This window comes from Pyrus communis, chromosome 17, assembly GCF_963583255.1.
Source record: "Pyrus communis chromosome 17, drPyrComm1.1, whole genome shotgun sequence".
Classification (NCBI taxonomy): domain Eukaryota; kingdom Viridiplantae; phylum Streptophyta; class Magnoliopsida; order Rosales; family Rosaceae; genus Pyrus; species Pyrus communis.
Genome location: NC_084819.1, coordinates 17,748,246 through 17,769,069, shown reverse-complemented (window position 1 = coordinate 17,769,069; position 20,824 = coordinate 17,748,246). Strand labels below are relative to the sequence as shown.

The 20,824-nt window shown below is 35.7% G+C and overlaps 2 protein-coding genes across 3 annotated transcripts; both read right to left on the bottom strand.

Moving 5' to 3' along the window:
• Nucleotides 1–12,445: 12,445 nt before the first annotated feature.
• LOC137723554 (uncharacterized) lies at nt 12,446–14,616 on the bottom strand. Its single transcript, XM_068462754.1, has 2 exons — nt 13,869–14,616; nt 12,446–13,067 (listed from the first exon to the last, which is right to left on the bottom strand). Exons 1-2 carry the CDS (start codon nt 14,255–14,257, stop codon nt 13,052–13,054), a joined length of 405 nt encoding a protein of 134 aa, XP_068318855.1. The 5' UTR covers nt 14,258–14,616; the 3' UTR covers nt 12,446–13,051.
• Nucleotides 14,617–15,928: 1,312 nt separating this feature from the next.
• On the bottom strand, nt 15,929–20,146 carry LOC137722671 (uncharacterized). 2 transcript variants are annotated; one of them, XM_068461730.1, is made up of 8 exons: nt 19,810–20,146; nt 19,509–19,652; nt 19,234–19,397; nt 18,686–18,759; nt 18,168–18,317; nt 17,540–17,825; nt 16,794–17,027; nt 15,929–16,694 (listed from the first exon to the last, which is right to left on the bottom strand). In XM_068461730.1, exons 3-8 carry the CDS (start codon nt 19,387–19,389, stop codon nt 16,329–16,331), a joined length of 1,266 nt encoding a protein of 421 aa, XP_068317831.1. In that variant the 5' UTR covers nt 19,390–19,397; nt 19,509–19,652; nt 19,810–20,146; the 3' UTR covers nt 15,929–16,328. The 2 variants fall into 2 exon arrangements, with proteins under 2 accessions (XP_068317831.1, XP_068317830.1); XM_068461729.1 differs by having other exon boundaries at nt 19,234–19,415; nt 19,810–20,145.
• Between the last annotated feature and the right edge of the window lie 678 nt (nt 20,147–20,824).

The following is a 20,824-nucleotide window of genomic DNA, read 5'->3' as shown; positions in this document are numbered from 1 at the left end:
GTTCTTTACACATCTGCCACTCCAAATTATGACCACAAGATTAATCTTAAAGGAAGAGGACACGTGGTGGTTTTCTGGTGGGTTTAATGGCATTTGGAGGCATACCGGGAAGGAATTTTTCAGAGGGATGTGATATCCACACATCATTTTTTACTTCTCGCACGTTCTTCTAATTTTCGACCGTCGGATCGAATGAATTGAAGAATATCAACGGATAAAAATTAACAAAGGATGTGTGAGAAGTAAAAAAGAATGCGTGGATATCACATCTCTTTTTAGTAACACAATCCGACACCCTGATTGAAAAAAAAAATTCAAAGTATTCAACTACTCTATTATAACATTTGTTGTATCAAATCCTGTTTTTGAAATATTAAAAAAATTTCGTACTGGTATTACGTGTTTTATATGACTTTGATTAGTTTTGTTTTAAGCTAAAAGCCCAATCCTTCTCAAGTCTTCTAAAGCTTCAATTAGATTGGAAATGGATCCTCTTTGAATCCTTTCCTCCTAATTCACTAAGTCAGAGATCTAGACCGTTGAAATTTGATCCAACGACTAAAGTTATTATAACTTTTAAAGTGCTTTCAAAGTGAGCCCCTGTTTGTAGCTGTTGGATCAAATTTCACCGGCCAAAATCTCCAAACTTCACGGATTAGAAGGAATGGATCCGGAGAATGTCCCTTTCCAATTAAACTAATAGAGAAAACGAAAAAGTCTTACGCTCATTTTGGACCTGTTTTTGTATTCATTTATACTCTTTTACTCTTTTTCCTTTCACATGTTTTACGAAATGTCTTTTGAGATATGGTATCGTGTTCATTTCGAACGTGGCTTGCATTTATTAGTGTATAAGAAAGAAAGTAAACGGCCTTGGGTAGGCAACAAGCTTTTGTAAATGAGTTATTTGTTATTGTCATATGTGTCCTTGGATAATATGATAAGAGATTAAATGACGTTATTGTTAGACTGTAAACTAGCGACACAAGTAAATTGAGTTTCTAATCAAGAGAATATGCCATAAACGGGTTAAGAGTCTATGTTAAGTTCTTTTCTATCCCTTTTTAATTAAGGGACTGCAAATATTTACTTTGTGTATGCCAAGTGATAACCATAAACTGATTGGACCTTTATTCAGTTTGCAATTTTCCTATGAATATAACCATAGAATATATGACAAAATATATGAAAATTAACAGACATAAAAGAAATGGAGTTAAATACTTATCAAATGTTCAACAACAAAGTAAAACTTGAAAATAAATGAGAAATACAAGCAATTGGGCAAGTTTTATTGACAGCCAGGCAATTCTTCCAAGTAGCTGAAGAGTTTTGAAATGAAATTTTAATATTAGAAATCGATACTACAAGCAATATAGCAGAGTTGTAAACATAAATGCAATTGCAAAGGTGTTGAGTCACAAAAGAAAATTGAAAAATGTAGGTTGCAGAGCTTTAAAGTTTTTTTGTGTTATGAGTTGAGTGTTTTTATCTTCTGCCTTTATGCTACCTTTTATAGAATAGGCCTTTCTTCTCGTTCGAGCCTTTCAGTCTTAGATTAATCCTCTTTGTTTTTAGTTGTTGATGTGAATGTTGTCTGAAGACAAGAATTTACATTGCAACTTGAGCTTTCATCTTCTTAAAACTATCGAAATGCCATAAGAAAGCACCTTTTCTTCTGTAAAAACCAACTAGGTTAATCACACAGTGTGAAAGGGTGTTTGCCACCCACAATGCTATGCATAAGGTACCTTTGAATTCCTAAACTGGTGCACTAGTCATTTCCTTCAAAATAAAGGAAAATGATCATGTTAGGAATATCGTAATCGTGACCGTTCATCGTACATCATGTGGTTAGTTTTCGTTAGGTACTATTTATATTTAATTTTAAATTTTGAAATAATTTCTGACTGCACGATATACGATGAACGATCACGATCACGGAATCTCTAGAAAAAGGATCCAGCGAGAATCCTTTTCCCAAAATAAACACCAATTGCGTTTTAAATGAAAATAACGAATTTGGACGTTGATCACGCCGGATGCTTATTTTAGGTCCAAACACTAATCGTTCGAAAAGTTTATAGGTGTGAGTTGTGATTTAATTATGTGACCACTCTCCCGCTATGATTAGGGATGGCAACGGTTCGGTTTGAGGACGGAAATGCTATATCCATCCCCATAACCATAAAAATTAACCATACCCATAACCGCAAAATAACCATTGGGGATTATCCATAACCATATCCACCAGGTAACGGATTTTCAATCGGCTATCGGTTATATCCATCTTCGTCAAAAAAAAAAAAAAATTATATTCATCCAATTGACGCACTATAAATTTTAGTAGATACTAATTTTGCCATTAAATAGCCACATCCAATTACAAAAAACATAACAATATATATTTGAAGTTGTTCATAATAAGCCAATATGATAAATTGGTCCAATAAAAAAGAAAAAGAGGACAAAAACAAATACGAAGGGAAGATAAAACATGTAAACTAAATATATGACAACAAACAAGAAGACAATTATTGATTTAATTTTGCATAATTCTATGGGCTCATAACATATGTAATAAACTGAAAAACTGACGCTAATTGATAATTTGCATGAATCAAATAACATGAAAAAGAATGAAAGATTACCTATTGAGCTTACAACATGCACCAATTTCTTGTTAGTGAGACTCTTGAAGAGAGATGAATCTAATAAACTTGGAACACTTGTTAATTGATATATAAAATGATTCAATGAATTAATTTGGTTGAGTATAACAATAAGAGTATTGAATTGATGAGGTTGTTGGTATGCCCCATGTATAATGTTTGGTGCATAATAAATATAGTATAGGGTTTAATGCATGCATAATGAATTAGTACTATAGAGATAGAAATAATTGAATACGTTGTGGGCATGATTCCAAGACTTCAAAAGGTATAATTGAATAAAATAATATATATATATATATATATATATATATATAATATTCGGATCGGATTTGGGTACGGATATGGATTGGGTACTCCTATAATCATATCCAAAACCATAACCGAATAAAGTTAACAATTTTTCCCCATATCCAAACCATACCCGAATTTTCATATCCAAATCCAATCCATTCAGGCGATTATCCACGGTTAACGGGTTTAACGGTTAGAATTGCCATCCCTAGCTATGATTGAATTTATCAATTAGCTTACCAAAAGTTTTGATATGGAGATAAGAGATATCCAAAGGAGTATACACTTTTAAGTCCATCATTATTTTATAAAATATGAAATAAAGGTAACAATCCATACGGTGAAGAGTAGTGTTAGGAAGATCAAATTACAAATCATATGACGTGTCATTTATAAGAAACAAGCACGTTAATCGACACTTAATTAATAATCCAATCATTTATAACTACCTCATTTAATTTACAAATTTAGTTTAAAAAATTTGACCTCCCTTTACATTACTATTACGTGAAACATCATGACATAATTTTGAATGTGATTAGTTTTTAATTTTTATATTGATTAATGTCCCAAACACGTATGGAGATTGCCAAATTTCTTGGTCACCGCTTTCAATTATTTAAAAATGCTTTTATTTATTTCAAAACACTTGTCAAACTAGCCTTAAATTGGCGAGCCTCTAGTCAGCTAGATTTGGATCCTCTCCATATTTTTTTTTAGAAGAAATGCTAAGGATGCTCTATAGACTCTCTACCTTCTCACATTTTTAACACAATATTCTATGATATTGACATGAAAATTAACGTTAAACTATAAAGTAAAAGACAGTTTATGAAGAGTTTCACTTTAAGAGAATCTCATTAACATTTCTCTTTTTTAAATGAAAGACTATAAAAGACTTTTAATACAAATCGTATAAGGTTTGGTCAGCCTTGAGGCATGACAGTTGGACAAAATTAGATGAGTGCTTGAAATCGTGTGTGTGTATATATATATATATATATATATATATGGATTTAGGATTAAAGGAAAAATATTTTAACAAACATTTTTATACTTTATTTAAATTTTTAGACTTTATAAGAGTGATGTGGAGATCTTTAATCACTAGATGACTTGGAGCCTGACATGAAATTATAATTAGTAAGAAAAAAAAGTAGATTACATTTTTATTCTTCAGATTTGGGGTTTATTTCAATTTCTTACTAAATCTTTAAAACATTTTACTTTCATACCACATGTACTATTTTATTTCAAAACAATACCTCCATACCTCATGTACTATTTTATTTCAAAACAATACCTCCATTAGATTTTCCATGGTCTGTTAAATACTGACGTGGCTGCCACATTTGTGCCACGTGGCTAAAAAATAATTTTTTATGCATTTAAAAATAATTAATTATAAAAATAAATAAATGAATAAAAATAACCTAGAACCCATCTCTTCCCCTTCCCCGCAATGCCCACCCCTTTCTTCGATAATCTCCAGCTTCTCGTCTCCGGCCTCCGCCTTCTTCCAACACCACTAGGACCAAATATGAGGTCCCACACAATATGTAAGTACAAAATATGAATCATATACGAAGCTGTGGCGGAGAACTTGTGATAGTCCCACACAACGAAGCTGTTGCGAGCTTTGCTCCAGGAAACAATGGCGTCCGTGGAAGGATCCTCCACCATTTCAAACGTCTTCGTGAGAAACGGCGGCAGACCCACCTCGTGCAGCCCCTCTATTGGCTGCGGCGAGAAGCTTGAGGACGACGAAGACGATTAGCCGACAGTGCATGTCACAACCTCCTCCTCTTTCACCAACACTCCATCCATGGTTATTGGTTTCCCCAAATTAGTTATTAGCAGGAATCTCAACACCAAAAGACAGGATTTTTACATGTGGAAGAGGATTTTGAGAATTGGGTTTCTGGATTTGAAACTTACCTGCAAGATTTTTCCAACCCAAAATTTTCTTGTCAATGTTTTCAGATCCAATGGCAATGGAGAGAGGGTGATTGATGTATTCGTAGAGGAGGAAGAGGTGCTAGATTAGCATGATCAGCAGTCCGAACGGGACCAGCACAACATCTAAGTACTCCTTCTGAAAACCCATAGCTGATCGGTGGTGAAGATGTTCAAGGAGGAGGCCGGATGGACGCTGATCGGTGGTGGTGGTGGTTGTGGATCTGCTCATTGTAGTATTGGTGGTCCTGATGGTGTTGGAAGAAGGTGGAGGCCGGAGACGAGAAGCTGGAGATTGTCGAAGAAAGGGATGGAAGTTGCGGGGAAAGGGAAGGGATGGGTTCTGGGTTTTTTTTTTTTTAATTAATTATTTTTAAATGCATAAAAAATTATTTTTTATCCACATGGCACAAATGTGGTAGCCACGTGGCACAAATGTGGCGGCCACGTCAGTATTTAACAGACCAATGGATCAAAAATGTAACGGAGGTATTATTTTGAAATAAAATAATACGTGAGGTATAAAAGTGAAATGTTTTAAAAATGTTGTAAGAAATTGAAACAGACTCCAAATTTGAAGTATGAAAGTGTAATTTACCCTAAGAAAAACAATAAAGAGTAAAGCTGAAATAAAATAAAAACTGGAAGGGGAAAAAAAGAGTCTGTAAACTGGAGGGATGGGGAAAAACATGGAGCCCTTCTCACCTGCAAATCATGGTCAATGAAATCATGGCAAAGGGCTTCTCAATTTTCTAAAACAATATTAATCGAGATTAGCACATCCTTGAATTAATTAAGCAATTTTATTATGAACTAATTAATTTTCCTGCAGTGTATATATTTCAAACGCGATATGTTAAACTATTCTAATTTATAAAAAAAGAAAATTTGATCTCTGTATAAGATAATGAACATACTATCATGATCAACTAGCATTGAGATATACAATTCGATCTCTGATGCAAAGGAACGAGCATACTAGCATGATCAACTATGCTAATACAGATATAAGAGTCTCTACTCTCTATCATTATTATTCGCAAGGTGCCACATCAGTTAACAGTTTGATAATTCCAGGAAACCATGAAAGTTGTACGTAGCAGACATGTCGAGACCCCATGCATCGATCCTTTTTTCAAGATATGTAAACTTCGAAAGTAGAAAACATATTTCATGATGTTTCAAATAGAATAAAAGTTTGGTAGGTTTAAAAAGATTATCAAACAAAAGCTGATCAGTATGATTGAATCATCGCTGTAAAGAGAGGGAAGGTTATGCCTTTTTTCTCCCTCCCCTTTCCATTTCCTAGCTTTCCAACTAATACCACAACCCTAACCCACTTTCTTAAACCCTCCCTCCCTCCCTCTTCTTACACCCAACATCTATCTCTCTCTTTATATATAGGCGAGGAGAAGAGCATTGTTTATGGTCCAAGTTTACTTTCCTCGTCCAAACGGAGGGTTACGTCCAAACGGAGGGTTACAGGTGATGAACTCAACTTGAAATGAGGAGGGCATATCAAAAAATGTGGGGGGCAGTGCCGTGCATGAGTCGGAAATATTTCCGGACTGACTCCTGGAAGGACACAGAGGAAATACTCAAGAGCAAGCTAGCAATTATTAAGGAGGAACCGGAGACGTGTGAGGAAAACCTTACGCCGCCGCGACTATGGCGGCTGGTGAAGAAGGGGCAGAATAAGATGGGATCAAAGTTCGACGTGGCAAGGCACTTTCGCATCCCAAATTTCAGCCTCAAGGAGTCTTATTGTCTGTTCATCCCTGGCTTTGCACCCAAAAGCAGGTAGCTTTGGTGGACTGGACTCCCTCCCAATTCCAGTGCTGATTGTAGTCTTGTGCATTAGAAGTCGGAGAGAAACTTACATATGCTTGGGATGCTGTATATGTCATATCTGAAATTTATTTGTTGTTCTGTTTTTTAATTTTTTTACAAAACAATGCGTAATTAGTTTAAAAAACCACTTTTGTGGCATCGTATAGGTGCATGGAAGTTCATCTCTCTCGTATGCTGTCTCCATAAGTGCCACCTAAAATTGTAATAACTACAAGAAAGAGATCACATAATTAAAGGGGCCAATTAGGTTGCATGTGTCATCTTCTTTTAACATATATATAGTCTGTTCCTGTCATATTCAAAGTCCACCTTTGCCTTTACATGTAATTGTCATATCGGTGCTTTTTATCTATTTTCACTTGTGTAATTCTTATGAAAATATGTTGATAATCTCATTTGCATAAATGTTATTTATATATTGGGAATATTGTAACATTTTACTGATTATAAACAAAATTACCCGGAAATTCCCTGATGCCTATTCTTCATGTGTAACATAAAGTTGGAAGTGGAAAAACAGACATGAAAGAAACGTATTCTTCTAAGCTTACCATTTTGTGGAAATTAAAAACGATTAGTTTCCTTCATAAGTAATTCATCTTCGACCTTTAAGTTGGACAAAATTTCTTCGTTTATTCCTTCAACTTATCATAATTAATATAGTGAGTTATCCAATCCAAATCAATTCGAGGCACCAAAGGATTACGCAAAAATTCCTCCACATCAAATGGAAGATTTGCAGGACAATTGTGCACAATGCTCAATTCACCTACTGCAAATTCTGTTTGCTGGAGGGTAAAAGTTTAATTATGTGAGAAACAAACAAGAAAAAAAATATAAACTGAGATAGAGATATAAAATAACATCAATGAAGGCATCATGCTATTTGATACAGTTCCTAATTGATGCAATATTAGGACTGCAATATTTGATGCTGCAGCTCCTAACAGAAGGATGGGATAGAACTGGAAGCCCCCATTGAGTGGAGAAGATAATGGTTGGATAAGCTCCATCAACCTTCATTCTGTTCGCAGTGTCACTGCATATCCTTGAAAGCCTGCTTGTCCATACAACCACAGAAAAAATCTTCAGAGTAAGCTTCCGAGAGCGCGATAACCGAAAACCCTTTAGCCTTCCATTCATTTTCTTCACCCATTGTTGCCTTCCTGGCCTTCCCAACTTCTCATTGCTCTTGGTTAGCTTCTGATAGTTGCATCCCAGCCTTCCCCCAACAATGTCTTGGAAACCCATCAACACTGAGAGGGACAAAGAAGATAGAGCGATGTGAATGTATAAAAGGGTGAGATTGTTCTAGGACTTCTAGTACTCTTGTGCCTTATATAAAGGGGAAGAGCTAGTGGGGGCTAAATGGAGATACAGAATCTTGTTTTAATGTTGTTTTAAACATATAGTGGTTGTTGGAGTTGTGGGGCTCGATACAAATCATGGATTTACACTTTGATTGGTTCATTGGGTGTAATTTCACAATAATATTCAACTTGGACAGTTAAGTTATAGATAATACCGGTGTTGAATTAGACCTAGTAGTGAGTCAAACTAATTTTTGTAGCTCGATGTAAGTCATGAACCTCATCACACATGGCTTCAATAGGCGCAGTTACGCACTTGGTATTGGATCTAAGGTTAAGTTGGGGACTATATCGGGACTCAATCAAACTCATTAGTGAGTCCACAATGATTTGTGTAGATCGTTATAAATCATGAAACTCCATCTCGATGGAATCATTGTGCATAGTCTCACTCTAAATATTTGTGATGAAAGTTGAGGTTCCACCATCGATGTGTAGGCTTGAAAATCTGCTACACGTGCGGGGACGTGTTGAGAGTTGTCCCATATCGATGTGGGACAACTCTCAATAATTTGAACTCTACGATTAAGTTGGAAACAATATTAACGTTGAATCGGACTTAGTTGTGAGTCTGCACTGGTCGGTTACTCAACAAATAATAATAGAAAGAGGTTCAGGTTGAATAAATTGCAACATTGAGATTCCCTATGACACATTTGATGCCATTCATATTCTAGCTCAGTATACTCTGCATTTAAACACATGGCTACCACCAAAGACATAACCACCGCAGTGCAGCTCTCTCTTGCTCCCTTGAGTTTATTAATGCAGCAGAAGAATTGGGAATATTAGTGGCATGTGCAAATGATTGATGTCCATGTTAGGGTTGCAAATCAAAACCAATCATTTGCTAGAGAAAGTGAGGTTTGCAGTTGTGATATTTAAGTAAAAGCTGATTTAGATGTTTTGTTTAATTATCTTACACTAATGAGTCCATAATCTAGTCAAGGCTATGATCTGTTGGTCTAATCAGTCCGAAATTGAAGAAAATGAGTGGGTGGGAATTGGCAGCTTTTCTTTAATTAAAAACTCGTTTAGAAATACTTTTAAAATTACTGAAAATGTTTTTAGTGAAATTATTTTTGAAATCAATTCTTAGTAAAAATCTAAGTGAATCCTGGAAAACATTTTACGCATATATGTTGCTTCTTCCAAAATCAAATTTTCCAAAAACGTTTTCAATCATTTTAAAATTATTTCTAAACGAGCTCTATGAAGATTATTTTGTATTTTTGTGCACTTTATTTTGAGCTGGCTTGGAAACCTGGACCCAATTGCATTTTGTGCCTACTGAGAGAGGCTGGTTCAGGTTGTATGAACAGCCCAAAATTTGGTTGGGCCATCAATTCCTTGGCTTAAATTTGACAGAATTTAAGGGAAGGATCCTAAGAATTTTATGATTATCTGAAATAAAGACGTGATAGTTTAAGGGAAGGATCCGCAGCAAGGACTATAATCATCCTCCGAATACTTCTCCACAACCTCTCCCTCGGTTCTCAGGCGAATCCAATTTCTTGCTCTTGGCTCTCTAGCAATCTCCTCATGTTAGACATTGTTGAAAGAACTATCCTTTAAAAAAAAGGAAAACTAATGAAAATGGATTGAAAATTTTGAGTTTTAACCAAAAGGACAAATTTTTTTTGTAAGTGAATAGTACCAATAGTGACTTTTTAGAGTAAAAATGTCCTTAATGTTAAAAGTGAACAATATTATGAGTGTTTCGTTAAAACTCCCTTTAAAAAAAAATCTATGAATGGAGATGAGTACGGAGGATAGAGGTGATTGGTGTGTGTACATTTGGTGGGTTGAATGGTTTTATGAAGAAATATGAGGAAATTAAAAGATCGGATAAGGATATGTGGGGGCGACGTGAATGGTCAAAAATCTTACAAAAAAATTTGAGTGGATATTATTAATGGATATTGACACTTGATGCGGTGAAAGTGGTTAAAAATCTTGGCCGAAATCTAAGGCGATAACAACACGTAGAGGATAAGACCAACTATATATATATATTTATGAATAGTAATCTCATGGCAATGATAAATGCTTGGAGTTACACAAAGACAATTACTTTTTAGAGTGAATAGTAATTGTCGATGGCATGCTCTTGCAAAACGGGTGAAAAGTGCTCTAAGAAAGCACAAAGAAAAGTGATAAGTTCTGCCTCAGCATCTATCTAATCACATGATCCTTGAAACCAATCAAACACTTCTTTCCTCGAATTTTAGTTGTGCACATTTTAGATGAGAAAACAATTAGGCACTTGGTCTCTCTCATAATACGATACCAGTTGCTGAGTGGCTTTATGGTCTCTCTGTTACCATGATATAACTGCCAAAACCAAAAATTATTCACCCAAAAGTGAAAGCTTTCTAATTTCTATCATGTTCTAGCTTTTAGGTTGATAGCCTGAATTAATCTATTCAATTATCTCAAGGGCGGAACCAACCTTAAATTAAAGTTACTGTTGTAACACGGCGTGCGGGTTTTTGAAAAACCAAAAACTTAGTGTTAGTTTTAAAATAAAGATTTAACGGTTAAAATACTTATAATATTAGATATTTCAAAACATTCAAGAAAGTCTAGTTAGCCATTCGCACGTAATATATGAAAAACAGAAAATTATAGCCCACCCCTATGATTACTACAAAATCTGCCCCATGGCAAATGTTAAACAAAGTTTTCCTCTTACCACTGCAGTTTGGCTAGATCCAATCTAGAATAATTATAAACAAAGTTTTCAACACGATCTTATTTTTTATTTATTTTTATTAGCAAGTATATGCGTAAAAAAAATTTGGGTGCTCCAGACTAAGATCTTTTAACCATTAAATTTAATTTTTATATTTTTAAACAAAAGTTTAACAATTAAAATATTTGAATATCCAATACTTCAAAGTATCCAAAAAATTCCGTGTCACCGTTACCATGCAGCCAGTTCTTTAAGGGCTGGTTTGGTATTGCTGTGCTTTGAAAAAAAACTGATTCTGCTGTGCTGTGAGAATAAGCGGCTGTGAAATAAAGCAGCAGAATGTTTGGTAAACTTTTTTGTAAAAGTGCTTTTGAAAAAAAAAAAAACAGTATTATAGTGTTTGGTAAACTTTTATGTAAAACAGATGTGAAAAAAGCAGATTTTCAAAGCTGGGTTTTGCAGCTTCTTGTTTTTGGCTTTTTTTTCACCCAAAACTGTGAAAAAAAGCTGAAGCTGAATGTTTACCAAACACAAAAACAGCTCCCAGCTTTTTTTATACCAGCTTTTTTCAGAATCACCTCAGTACCAAACCAGGTCTAAATCTGGTTGACTTTGGAAGCCAAAACATTAGTATAATATATATCGTACATGTTTCTTTTCCAGCGATTGCCATTTCATCCTCCATTTCTCAAGGAACCATTTTTTCTTGATCAGGAAACACATGCAACAAAACGTGATTCATCTTTTTTCCGTAAATTTTAGACAAATGTATGAAATAATTAATCAAATACTGTTAATTTACACTAGATTAAACATCTCTAATGCTGGTATCTATCTGTACAGGCTCGTATCTCCTTTTCTCGCCTAATTTTTGTGAAATGTCAACTGACTACATACATCTTGATGATGAGTTGTTCATGAAAACTTGAGTAAGGCAATTTGGATACATGATTGATCTGGCCATACTGTCATATTATGTTATTTTGTATTTTGGTCGCGTCCAATTCTAACACTTGATTTTAAGAAAATCCTTATCTGATGTGAAAACTATCTTATCCAAGTTTCTCTTCTCTCGCTCTTAAATTTTCATCCCAAGTAATTGTATCTGTCTCTGTCAGCACATGAAATGAAATATTCTTCCTCCTCCTTCCCAGCGAATCCATTAAAAAGTTGAATTAAAGATGAACACTAAAGGAAAAGCCCTTTTATACATCTGTCCCGATACTGCAGAATGTAACAAAATATTGATTAATCTTGCCCCTTCATTTTTATATTCATAGATTTCCACCTATACCTTGACGTTGATTCCATATGAAGCCATTAGGCATGTGATTATATTTATATAAATGACCAGAGCTTTCTGCTTGCTCCACCATGCCACCTTATTTTGGTAGTAATTTATAATGGAGTAAAATATTAGATTTAAAGTAGGGTTTAGAACATATTTTGTAAATTACATGGTTGATAGTTAGATTTTATTTTTACCAATTTAAAAATAAATTCAAATATCAACCGTTACATCATGCGGTCTATAGAATATGGTATCTCTAACATTATTCTGTTATAAACTACTCTGATTTATAAAACAAGACTTAAACGATGGTGCAAGCGAGATACACAGTACCCTAATCCGCATATGCGTAGTAAACAAAGAGTTAAATCAGACGAGGTGAAATTTAATAAGACGGCCAGTCTAACTTATAGAACACTTAATTCAGTGGCATGTAGTTTTTATTGACTCTTTTATTTGGTCTCATTATCCTACCTATAATTTTTGGTGACGGATGAAAATACCAATGCCCCATGAATCAAAACTGTATTGTAGACCTGTAGTACTACTTAACACAAGTTCTCCAACGCGAGATATGAGCGGAATATCGACCAACTACTCATAACCCGTAATTGTAGCGCAGGATTTATCCCGCACTAGAGGAAATCCTGCCAGCAAAGCGAACCACTAAGAGAGAAAAAAAGGAAGAGAAGTAAAAGCAATATAGTTGTGTGATCAATTTCAACTGTAACAGCATGCAAAGTGCAAAAGTCACACTTCCCACAATACTGACTTATTGCTTCATCTCTTTCATTCAAACTTGGATCTTTGAACTGTTTGACTTTTCTTTGGGTTTGCAACTCCCTTGATACTCAAAGTTCTCAAACTTTGAACTTGATAGATTTCCACATCGGTTTCCATTTACCTCTTCCAAAAATCGACCTCAAACTCTGCGTAACCTAGAAACCAAACCCCAAGCCGGATGGTGGCCTCCATTACATTATACTCTGAGATTCTCAATCTCATCATGCAAATTATTATTTCGGGATTCTCATAACAATTAGAAACACAGTTTATTTTATTTTATTTTATAGTGATGGTGATATATCGACAATCATACCAATCGATAATCGACAACTCTAATATCAACAATTTCAACGATATAAAAACACAGTTTAACTACACTATGAACAAGTTTTAAGACATAAATATAAATCACCCAAAAATACTAAATCTTAAATATAAATCACCCAAAAATACTAAAACCCACCATTTTAAATCTTCCCTACCTTATCCCCACCCCACTCAACCCCCCCCCCCCCCCCCCCCCCCCCCCCTTCCTCCTTCCTCTTTTTTACAGTGAGAGCAAAAACCCTAACTAAAATTAACAACAAGTATCACAAAATAAATCCAACAGGAATTCATCATGTATACAACTCTTTTTTTTTTTTTTTTTTTTAACTCTTGGAAACAAGATCAATTGTGGGGTGTGAATCTAATACCACAAATTCTAATGCTTTCAAGTTCAAGCACCACTTTTTTTTCTTTGAAATTACATATAAACAAAAGAAATTGTAAGACTAAGTAATTTTAGCACTCCTCTTTTAACCTCATACACTCATTCCGACCCAATCGGTGCAGAAAAGAGTCAGAAAATATTTAATTTCGATTGGAGATGGCTAAAAGATAAGTACAAGAAACCCGAAAACAGAGGGAGAGAGAAGAATTAGACATTGACACGAGGTTCGAGTACTCCCTACCAGAAGCAATAGGACTTATCGCATTTGCGGGTATGACGGTAATTATTCAGCAGACGGCAGAGTCTTCTTCTCCGGTAAGAACCGCCATATCTGAGCCTGAAACAAACCAACTTCCGGAGCTTCCTCGCCGACCTCAGCCGGAGGCATATCACCCTCTTGACTTTGCAAAAAGACCCTTTTATCCTCTCCGTCAGGCTCTTCTTCCTGCTGAACTGGTAGCTTCTGAGAAAAAGCTGCCTCTTCTCCATCAACGTGTAGTTGCTGCTTCCCTGCTCCATGTAGCTGTTGCAGTAGGACCCACTGCTAGTACTCCTAGCCAATGAGGTGCTTCTGCTGATGGACGGGTCGGTTCCCACGTGGTGAAAGCTCTGTCCCCACAGGCCGGCCATGGAGGAGAACGCAGCCGGAGAGAAACAACAGAGACGCAGAGAAAGAGAGAGAGAGAGAGAGAGAGGAGAGGGCTTTGTTGTCCTTCTTTGGGGGTATGAAATCTGGAGGTTGAAGATGAAGAGTAACGGTGCAGTTTAAAGAGAAATATAAAGGTCTGTGGGAGACTCTTAAGATTGTATAAATTCGACGAACCTTGGGTGGGTTAAGGCATAAGTTGGGTTTGCCGTTTTGCTTAGGAAGGCAATAGGCAAGCGACGACTGCGCCGCCACATGAGCGCTTGCTGAAGCGAGGAGAGAAACTTACCTACAACGAAAGTAATGACACAATGCTTCTTCTTCTCTATCTAAAATTATAGTCCCCTCCTCTCTCTCTCATGTGTTATATAGTAATCTTGCTTTAACACGTGGATAGAGGTCATTTTAGATGGACGGTCACATGCCTTTTGTGTCTTGCTTTTCCCCTTGCCTTTTCTTCTTGGACTTTGTTTCTTCCACTTTTATTTTATTTTTTACCCTACATGAACATCCTTTTAACTTCATAGGTTATTCTAGGACCAATCCTACAATTGTAGCTTATGTTTGGTGGGATTCTACTTAGGTTTAATTCATTGTCTAAGTAAATCACCGCCCTATGAGTTGTCAACTCAAATGGATTAAAGTAAGGTAAGAACGGTCGCAGACGAGAGTTAGTTTAATTAATCAAAATTATACGAAATACTCTTACTGTATGTAAAATGAAAAACGAACGGCCATCAACAAAACCCCACACTGACCACACATCACTATATGCTTGTAGTTCAAGTAATTAAAGACATTCACATCTACACCTGGGGTCTCATATTCGATTTCCATCACCGATTAAAAAAATGTTCCAATCGAGTCATCGATTAGAATTTGATCACATTCTATTGTTTGTTTAACTATTTTGGAAATCCTTGAGTTGTTTTGACTTGAAGCAGCAACAACAGAGTAGTAATACGGATAAGCCAGGGTGCTTAGGTAACTTGCGTAACATAAGAAAACTGCCCAAATACCAATTAGATCACAGATTAACTGCCCAAATACCAATTAGAGCATAGATTAACTCCCCAAATACCAATTAGAACACAGATTAACTCCCCAAATACCAATTAGCGAAGAGATTAAGCATTTAGTCTCAACAAACTCAATACATTTTGCATTATCTACCTTGACAAGTTTAGCACTTACAAGTAGATCATGCAATTTAGACAGTCTTGTTTTGCAACTCCCTTGTCAATCACACCACCTCAAAGTTCAAATCAGATGCACCATGAGTCATTGGGTGGACTTAGCTTCTAAAAGTCATCAAAATAATTTCTGTTCCACCTCGCAAACTTAAACAAAATTCAAAACCAATCCAGCAAAAACCAAAATCAAGGGCCATCTATAAAGAATATATCCAGAAGCACGTCGCTTTCGTTCGCAGCGAAAGCAACCCGATAGTCATGGAGTTGTTGCCAGACTAACATTAGTCTAACATCATCATTGCCTCATCAAAGTAAATGAATAAGCACCTCAATCAATCCACCAAAGAACAGGTGTTTATGTGGGTCTGCATCAAACAGATTTTTCAAACCTTTCGTCGAACAGAAATACTCTTCATCTAAGACATCAAGAGGGGTGGAATATAAAGTTCGATTCGCTCGGAAAGAAGGTAAAAAATGAATAAACATGAACCATGTACCATGTTACAGTTCAGAATAATATTTCAATGTCAAGTCCAAGACATCCAACAGACAACATAACTCTTTCATTGTGCAACGAAAAATGCGAAAAAAAACAAATCGATTTTCCTATTGTGACCTAGCAAGTATGACAATTAGATTTTCCATATCTACAAAACAAGACATTGAAAACAATCTCAGTGGGAAGCAAGATATTAGTGACGAAAGTGCATATCAAACCACAGAGAGAAAAAGGGAGTATACCCAGCACCAATTTCACCACACTATTAAGCAAATGAAGCTTTCCCGAAGGCCCCAGAGACATTTTAAAACTGTTTTCCTTGTAAGAATATTCTTCATACGAGTCTACCACAGATTATCGTTGTCACGTAGTGCCACCTTCATTTGCTGAAGGAACCTTCGCGGGGTAACTGTTCAAGTCTAAGTCGATGAGTGACATGTCATACGGCACTGATGCAGAATTTGAGGTATCAACAAGAAGGGAAGACTTTATTGCATCTGAACTCGCAGACTCGGGTACTGGACCAGAACTATCCGGGGTGCTTGAGCTAGAAGATGAAAGACTTGAAAGCTGTATGTCATCTATCTTGTTCCCAAACATGTTCTTGTTTCTTCTGACAGTATCCATCTCTGGGCCAGTCGGCACAAAGGTGCGTGACCGATACTTCCTCTTTCCCTCGTCACCCTCACTAGGGTTGTAGAGTACATAATCATGGTAAGTAGGGGCAAACTGCACACAGTTCAATATTCTCATCAGAAAGGTTGAGCAAAGCTAAAAGAGAACTCTTATGCAAGGGGATATCAGAAAAAAATAATTTGAAACGCTCACCTGGTGGACTGTATCATGGTAAAAGTCATTCAACTTTACGGCATGTGAGAGGCTTCCAGTCAGACCTCGAGGCCCGCCAATATTTGCACCAGCATACTCCTTATAAGGGAATGCATATAAATGACCAATAGCAGCAATAAGCATCTCAACACATATTATGAAATCTTGGTACTGAGCAGCATTCTCTGCATTCTTTATTAACCCAGATTTCGCAGCAAGGAAGACCAACACACCCTAAATGGCAGACAATAAGAACCAGAAACATTGAATAAGTTAAAAACTTAGACTTCACTATCAACAAAAAAAGGAAAGGGAAACAGACAAAGAACGTAAAACACAATACTGCAAATCAAATTATAGCTCTCTTATATGAAATAATAGGAATAAACGACAAAGTTATTTCTTTAGTACATGTTTATACACAGTTACAAGTTAGTATCATATGAATAATCCAACGTTATATGCACCAACTTTTATCCACATTCTGCTACTAATGTGCACCTATTTCACAGTTCCACATTTTCAAGCAGCATTTGGTGAGCCTAAAGGAAGTTTGGCCCCATATAGTTTGTTTAAATTAATGAGGCAATATATGCCATCCATACTCAAAAACTGCTTTTAGAAGAAATCATCTTCTGCTCTAAATGCATAAGAATGTGATCAACAACCAAGTGCAAATTGCTAATACACAAGACACTGAACAATAAGTAGATTACTATGACTAATACAGTGAGAAAAACGTTTACCTGCCAATAAGTGAGGAAAACCACAGATTTGATTATAATAAACTTTGGAACTGGATTGAAGGGCTGGAGTAGATCTCTGCAAGCAAAGTAAAACAATGCCAAAGCATAGAGAGCTGTTGTGTATGAGATAGTGTAGATAATAGTGAGATACAGGTATGACTGTCTTGGACTGAAATTTCCATCTGCATATTTCCCCTTAGCATAAAGTATGAGGGTAACAACAGCTAATACAGGCTTCAGGATCACAAACTGCAAACATCCTTGTTTGCACCTACGTATAAAGCGCCTGCATTAACAGTTTCATGTGTGTGAGTTTATCAAACAATCATCTCATACGTATAATACGATGACATATTGTTATATAACAAAATCTCAATATTGTCCAGAAATCTCCTTAGTCATGCACGGAATCTTCCCATTATGTAAGAAGCCTGATTTTATGCATGTAAATTTAAACAAGGTATTCACAAGTTAAATGAAAACCGACAAACATTTTGAAAATAGTACCCAGATAACTGAAATAGACAAAGATGTTCCCGTGGAATTCAGAATTTTGTGATTCTTTTTACAAAACAAATTCCTGGCTTGCAGATAACATCTTGGTAAATTAAGCATAGATTGTACTCACCCATCCAGGGGTATGGGAGGGAGGCAACATGTCATCAGAACCACGGAAGGCTTTAGAACCCTACCGCTGAGACTTACAACAACAGATCCTGGGCCGCCAACCCATGCCAAGCACAGCGATAAAAAATTATAAATGACCCAAGCTTCATAGCTGAAACAGAATGGGAAAAAAAATAACATGAGAATAAAACAATATAGTGCCTGCAATAATCAGACAAACTGACACTTGAGCCCTAGAGGGTAATAAACAGGTGAGAATGAGCGAGTACGAGGGTGAGAGAGAAACAAATGGGAGGAACATTTTCCCTTAGGTTCACAGGATTCTCTCTCGACAAGAGGTTTGCCCTTATACCCGGAATTTAAGGGGAAAATGGTGGAAACAATTTCCTCCTTTACTTTATCCCTTTCTATGTTCTTATCTAAAATGGGAACAAAGGCAAAGAAGGCCAGAAGATAAAAAAAGTATTCTTATCAATTATACGTGCAGTGAAACACTTGAATAAATGAAGACATACTTACACTTCTCTAATGGAATTAAAGTAGATTGAACCCGCAGGATTAACAAGGGATAAGAACGACATCAATGCATATACCTGTAAAGCAAAACAAAGTTCATATTGGTTACGTACAAAACAAATGTGAAGAAATGCATATCTTGATGTTCAACCAATACCCAAACAAGCGAAATTTCTATCAATACAGATTACAGTAACAAAGAATGCAAGAGTTCCACTGATTCTATCGCAATCTTCAAATTTCAAAACCTTTTGTACTTCTGGCCTTACTTTGTCCATTCTATAGCGTACGCACGACCATAACAGGCTTATTCAGGAAAGAAAGCATGCACTCACACTATCAGATTGGAAAATTAAATGGCCAGATAATACGAAGCAGGTAAACCACGTACAAAGAACCATTTTCACTATATTCTCGTATAATTTCTTTAAATTCAAATACATTGAACAAATCCTAAAAGGTAAAAACAAAGAACTAAACCCAATTCTTCATGTGGGAATGCATTTACATAGCATTTCATAGTGGGTTTTTTCTTCGAATTAAGTACTCACCGGGACCATGAAGATGATGCGGACAATGTATCTCTGATAAGTCGGTTCAGTGTAATTCATGAGGTGCCTGTAGATGTGCATAATGGCCAAAGCCATGGCTCCAACAGTACAGAAAAAAGCAATAATGCTCAGGTAGATTGGGGTCGACTCCGCCATTCCGAAAACTTAATCCAATCAAACCCCTTTGCACATTAATTGCAATAAAAACTCAAAAGTATTAGCAAAACATACACATTTACACCCGCGAAAACAAAGGGCTATCGATTGATCAAAACCTGAGCAACACCAGCAGTGTCTATTCTCCCTCTAAGGCAACAGCTTTGCTTGCTACAAGTTGAAAAATTCCATCGAAGTGAGGGAAGGGAAGGGGAATTCGTAAACCCTAACCCCCACACTCTATTTGAAATTGCTTGAAACGCCTGCAACCGTTGAAAAAAAAAAACCCCAAATTTTTTTAAAAATTACTAAAAAATGAGAATTGAAAAAATCTCAATTCAATCGGATGGAAATTAAGGTTTTGACCGAAATTAATTGGGGGTAGACGAAATTGAAAGCGAAAGCTCGAAGCAAATATACCTTTGAAGAGTTCCAAGGATTTAGAATTTGAAAGCACGGTGAATTTCGAGGGAGATCTGCGAACCAGACGCGAAAAGCTGGTCCGATAGATCAAAGGAAGAAGAAGAAGAGGAAGCAATTCGAGCAAATGGCTTCCCACACGAAATGCTTTACTGGCTGGAATCTAACGACGGCTGCTTCCACTCCCGCTGTATTTACAATTAATCGACAAAAATGGGAATCCACCATGAAAATTTTATGAAATGAAATTTGATAAATCCCCAATCTTTTTTAAACTTCTATTCGATGATAGCTGTGTTTACAGTTATTATCGAATACTTTTGCAATTATCACGTAAACAAATTATATTTTTGCAATTATCACGTAAACAAATTATATTTTTTCAATTAACCATATGAATTTTAGGGATTGACTGTAATACTGGCTCGTCTAGAAGTTTCTTTAGAATTGTTGAAATCGTTTTTCAAGAAATTAGTTTTTAGTTTCAAAAATACTTGAAGTTTTTTCCTACATGAGTTATTTGCTTCTTATAGAAAGCATTTTAAATATTTTTGTAGAATTTATTTGCATTTTTATTAAGAATTGATTATAAAATATTTTCACCTAAAACCCTTGCAGTTATTTTAAAAGCAGTTTTCAAACAAGTCATAAGAACTCGTTTGGATGTACTTTTAAAATTACTGAAAACGTTTTTAGTGAAAATGTTTATAGAATCAATCATTAGTAAAAATGTAGGTAAATTTTGGAAAAACACTTAAAGTGCTTTTGAAACCCAAAAACATTTTTTGTAAAAGCGTTTTCAATCATTTTAAAATTACATCCAAATAAGCCTTACATTATCATAGTTTTGTATAATATGAGTGAAGTTCTGAATAAATTTTTGTCAATTTACAGTTTAAAGTTAATTTTATGTTAACATTATAAAATAATTTGTTAAAAATATAATTTAATAAAGAATCTGTAGAGAGTATAAATTTGAAGGAGTTTGATAGCATTTCTCATGATGAATTAACGA

Bases quoted from the DNA above. Each gene is read 5' to 3' on its own strand.
- LOC137723554 (XM_068462754.1), bottom strand. From the start codon at position 14,257: ATGGCCGGCCTGTGGGGACAGAGCTTTCACCACGTGGGAACCGACCCG.
- LOC137722671 (XM_068461730.1), bottom strand. From the start codon at position 19,389: ATGGCGGAGTCGACCCCAATCTACCTGAGCATTATTGCTTTTTTCTGT. The intron at 17,826-18,167 runs GTGAGTACAATC...CTGTTAATGCAG, and splicing joins CCTCCCATACCCCTGGATGG to GCGCTTTATACGTAGGTGCA. The intron at 16,695-16,793 runs GTGAGCGTTTCA...AACTGTGTGCAG, and splicing joins ACCATGATACAGTCCACCAG to TTTGCCCCTACTTACCATGA.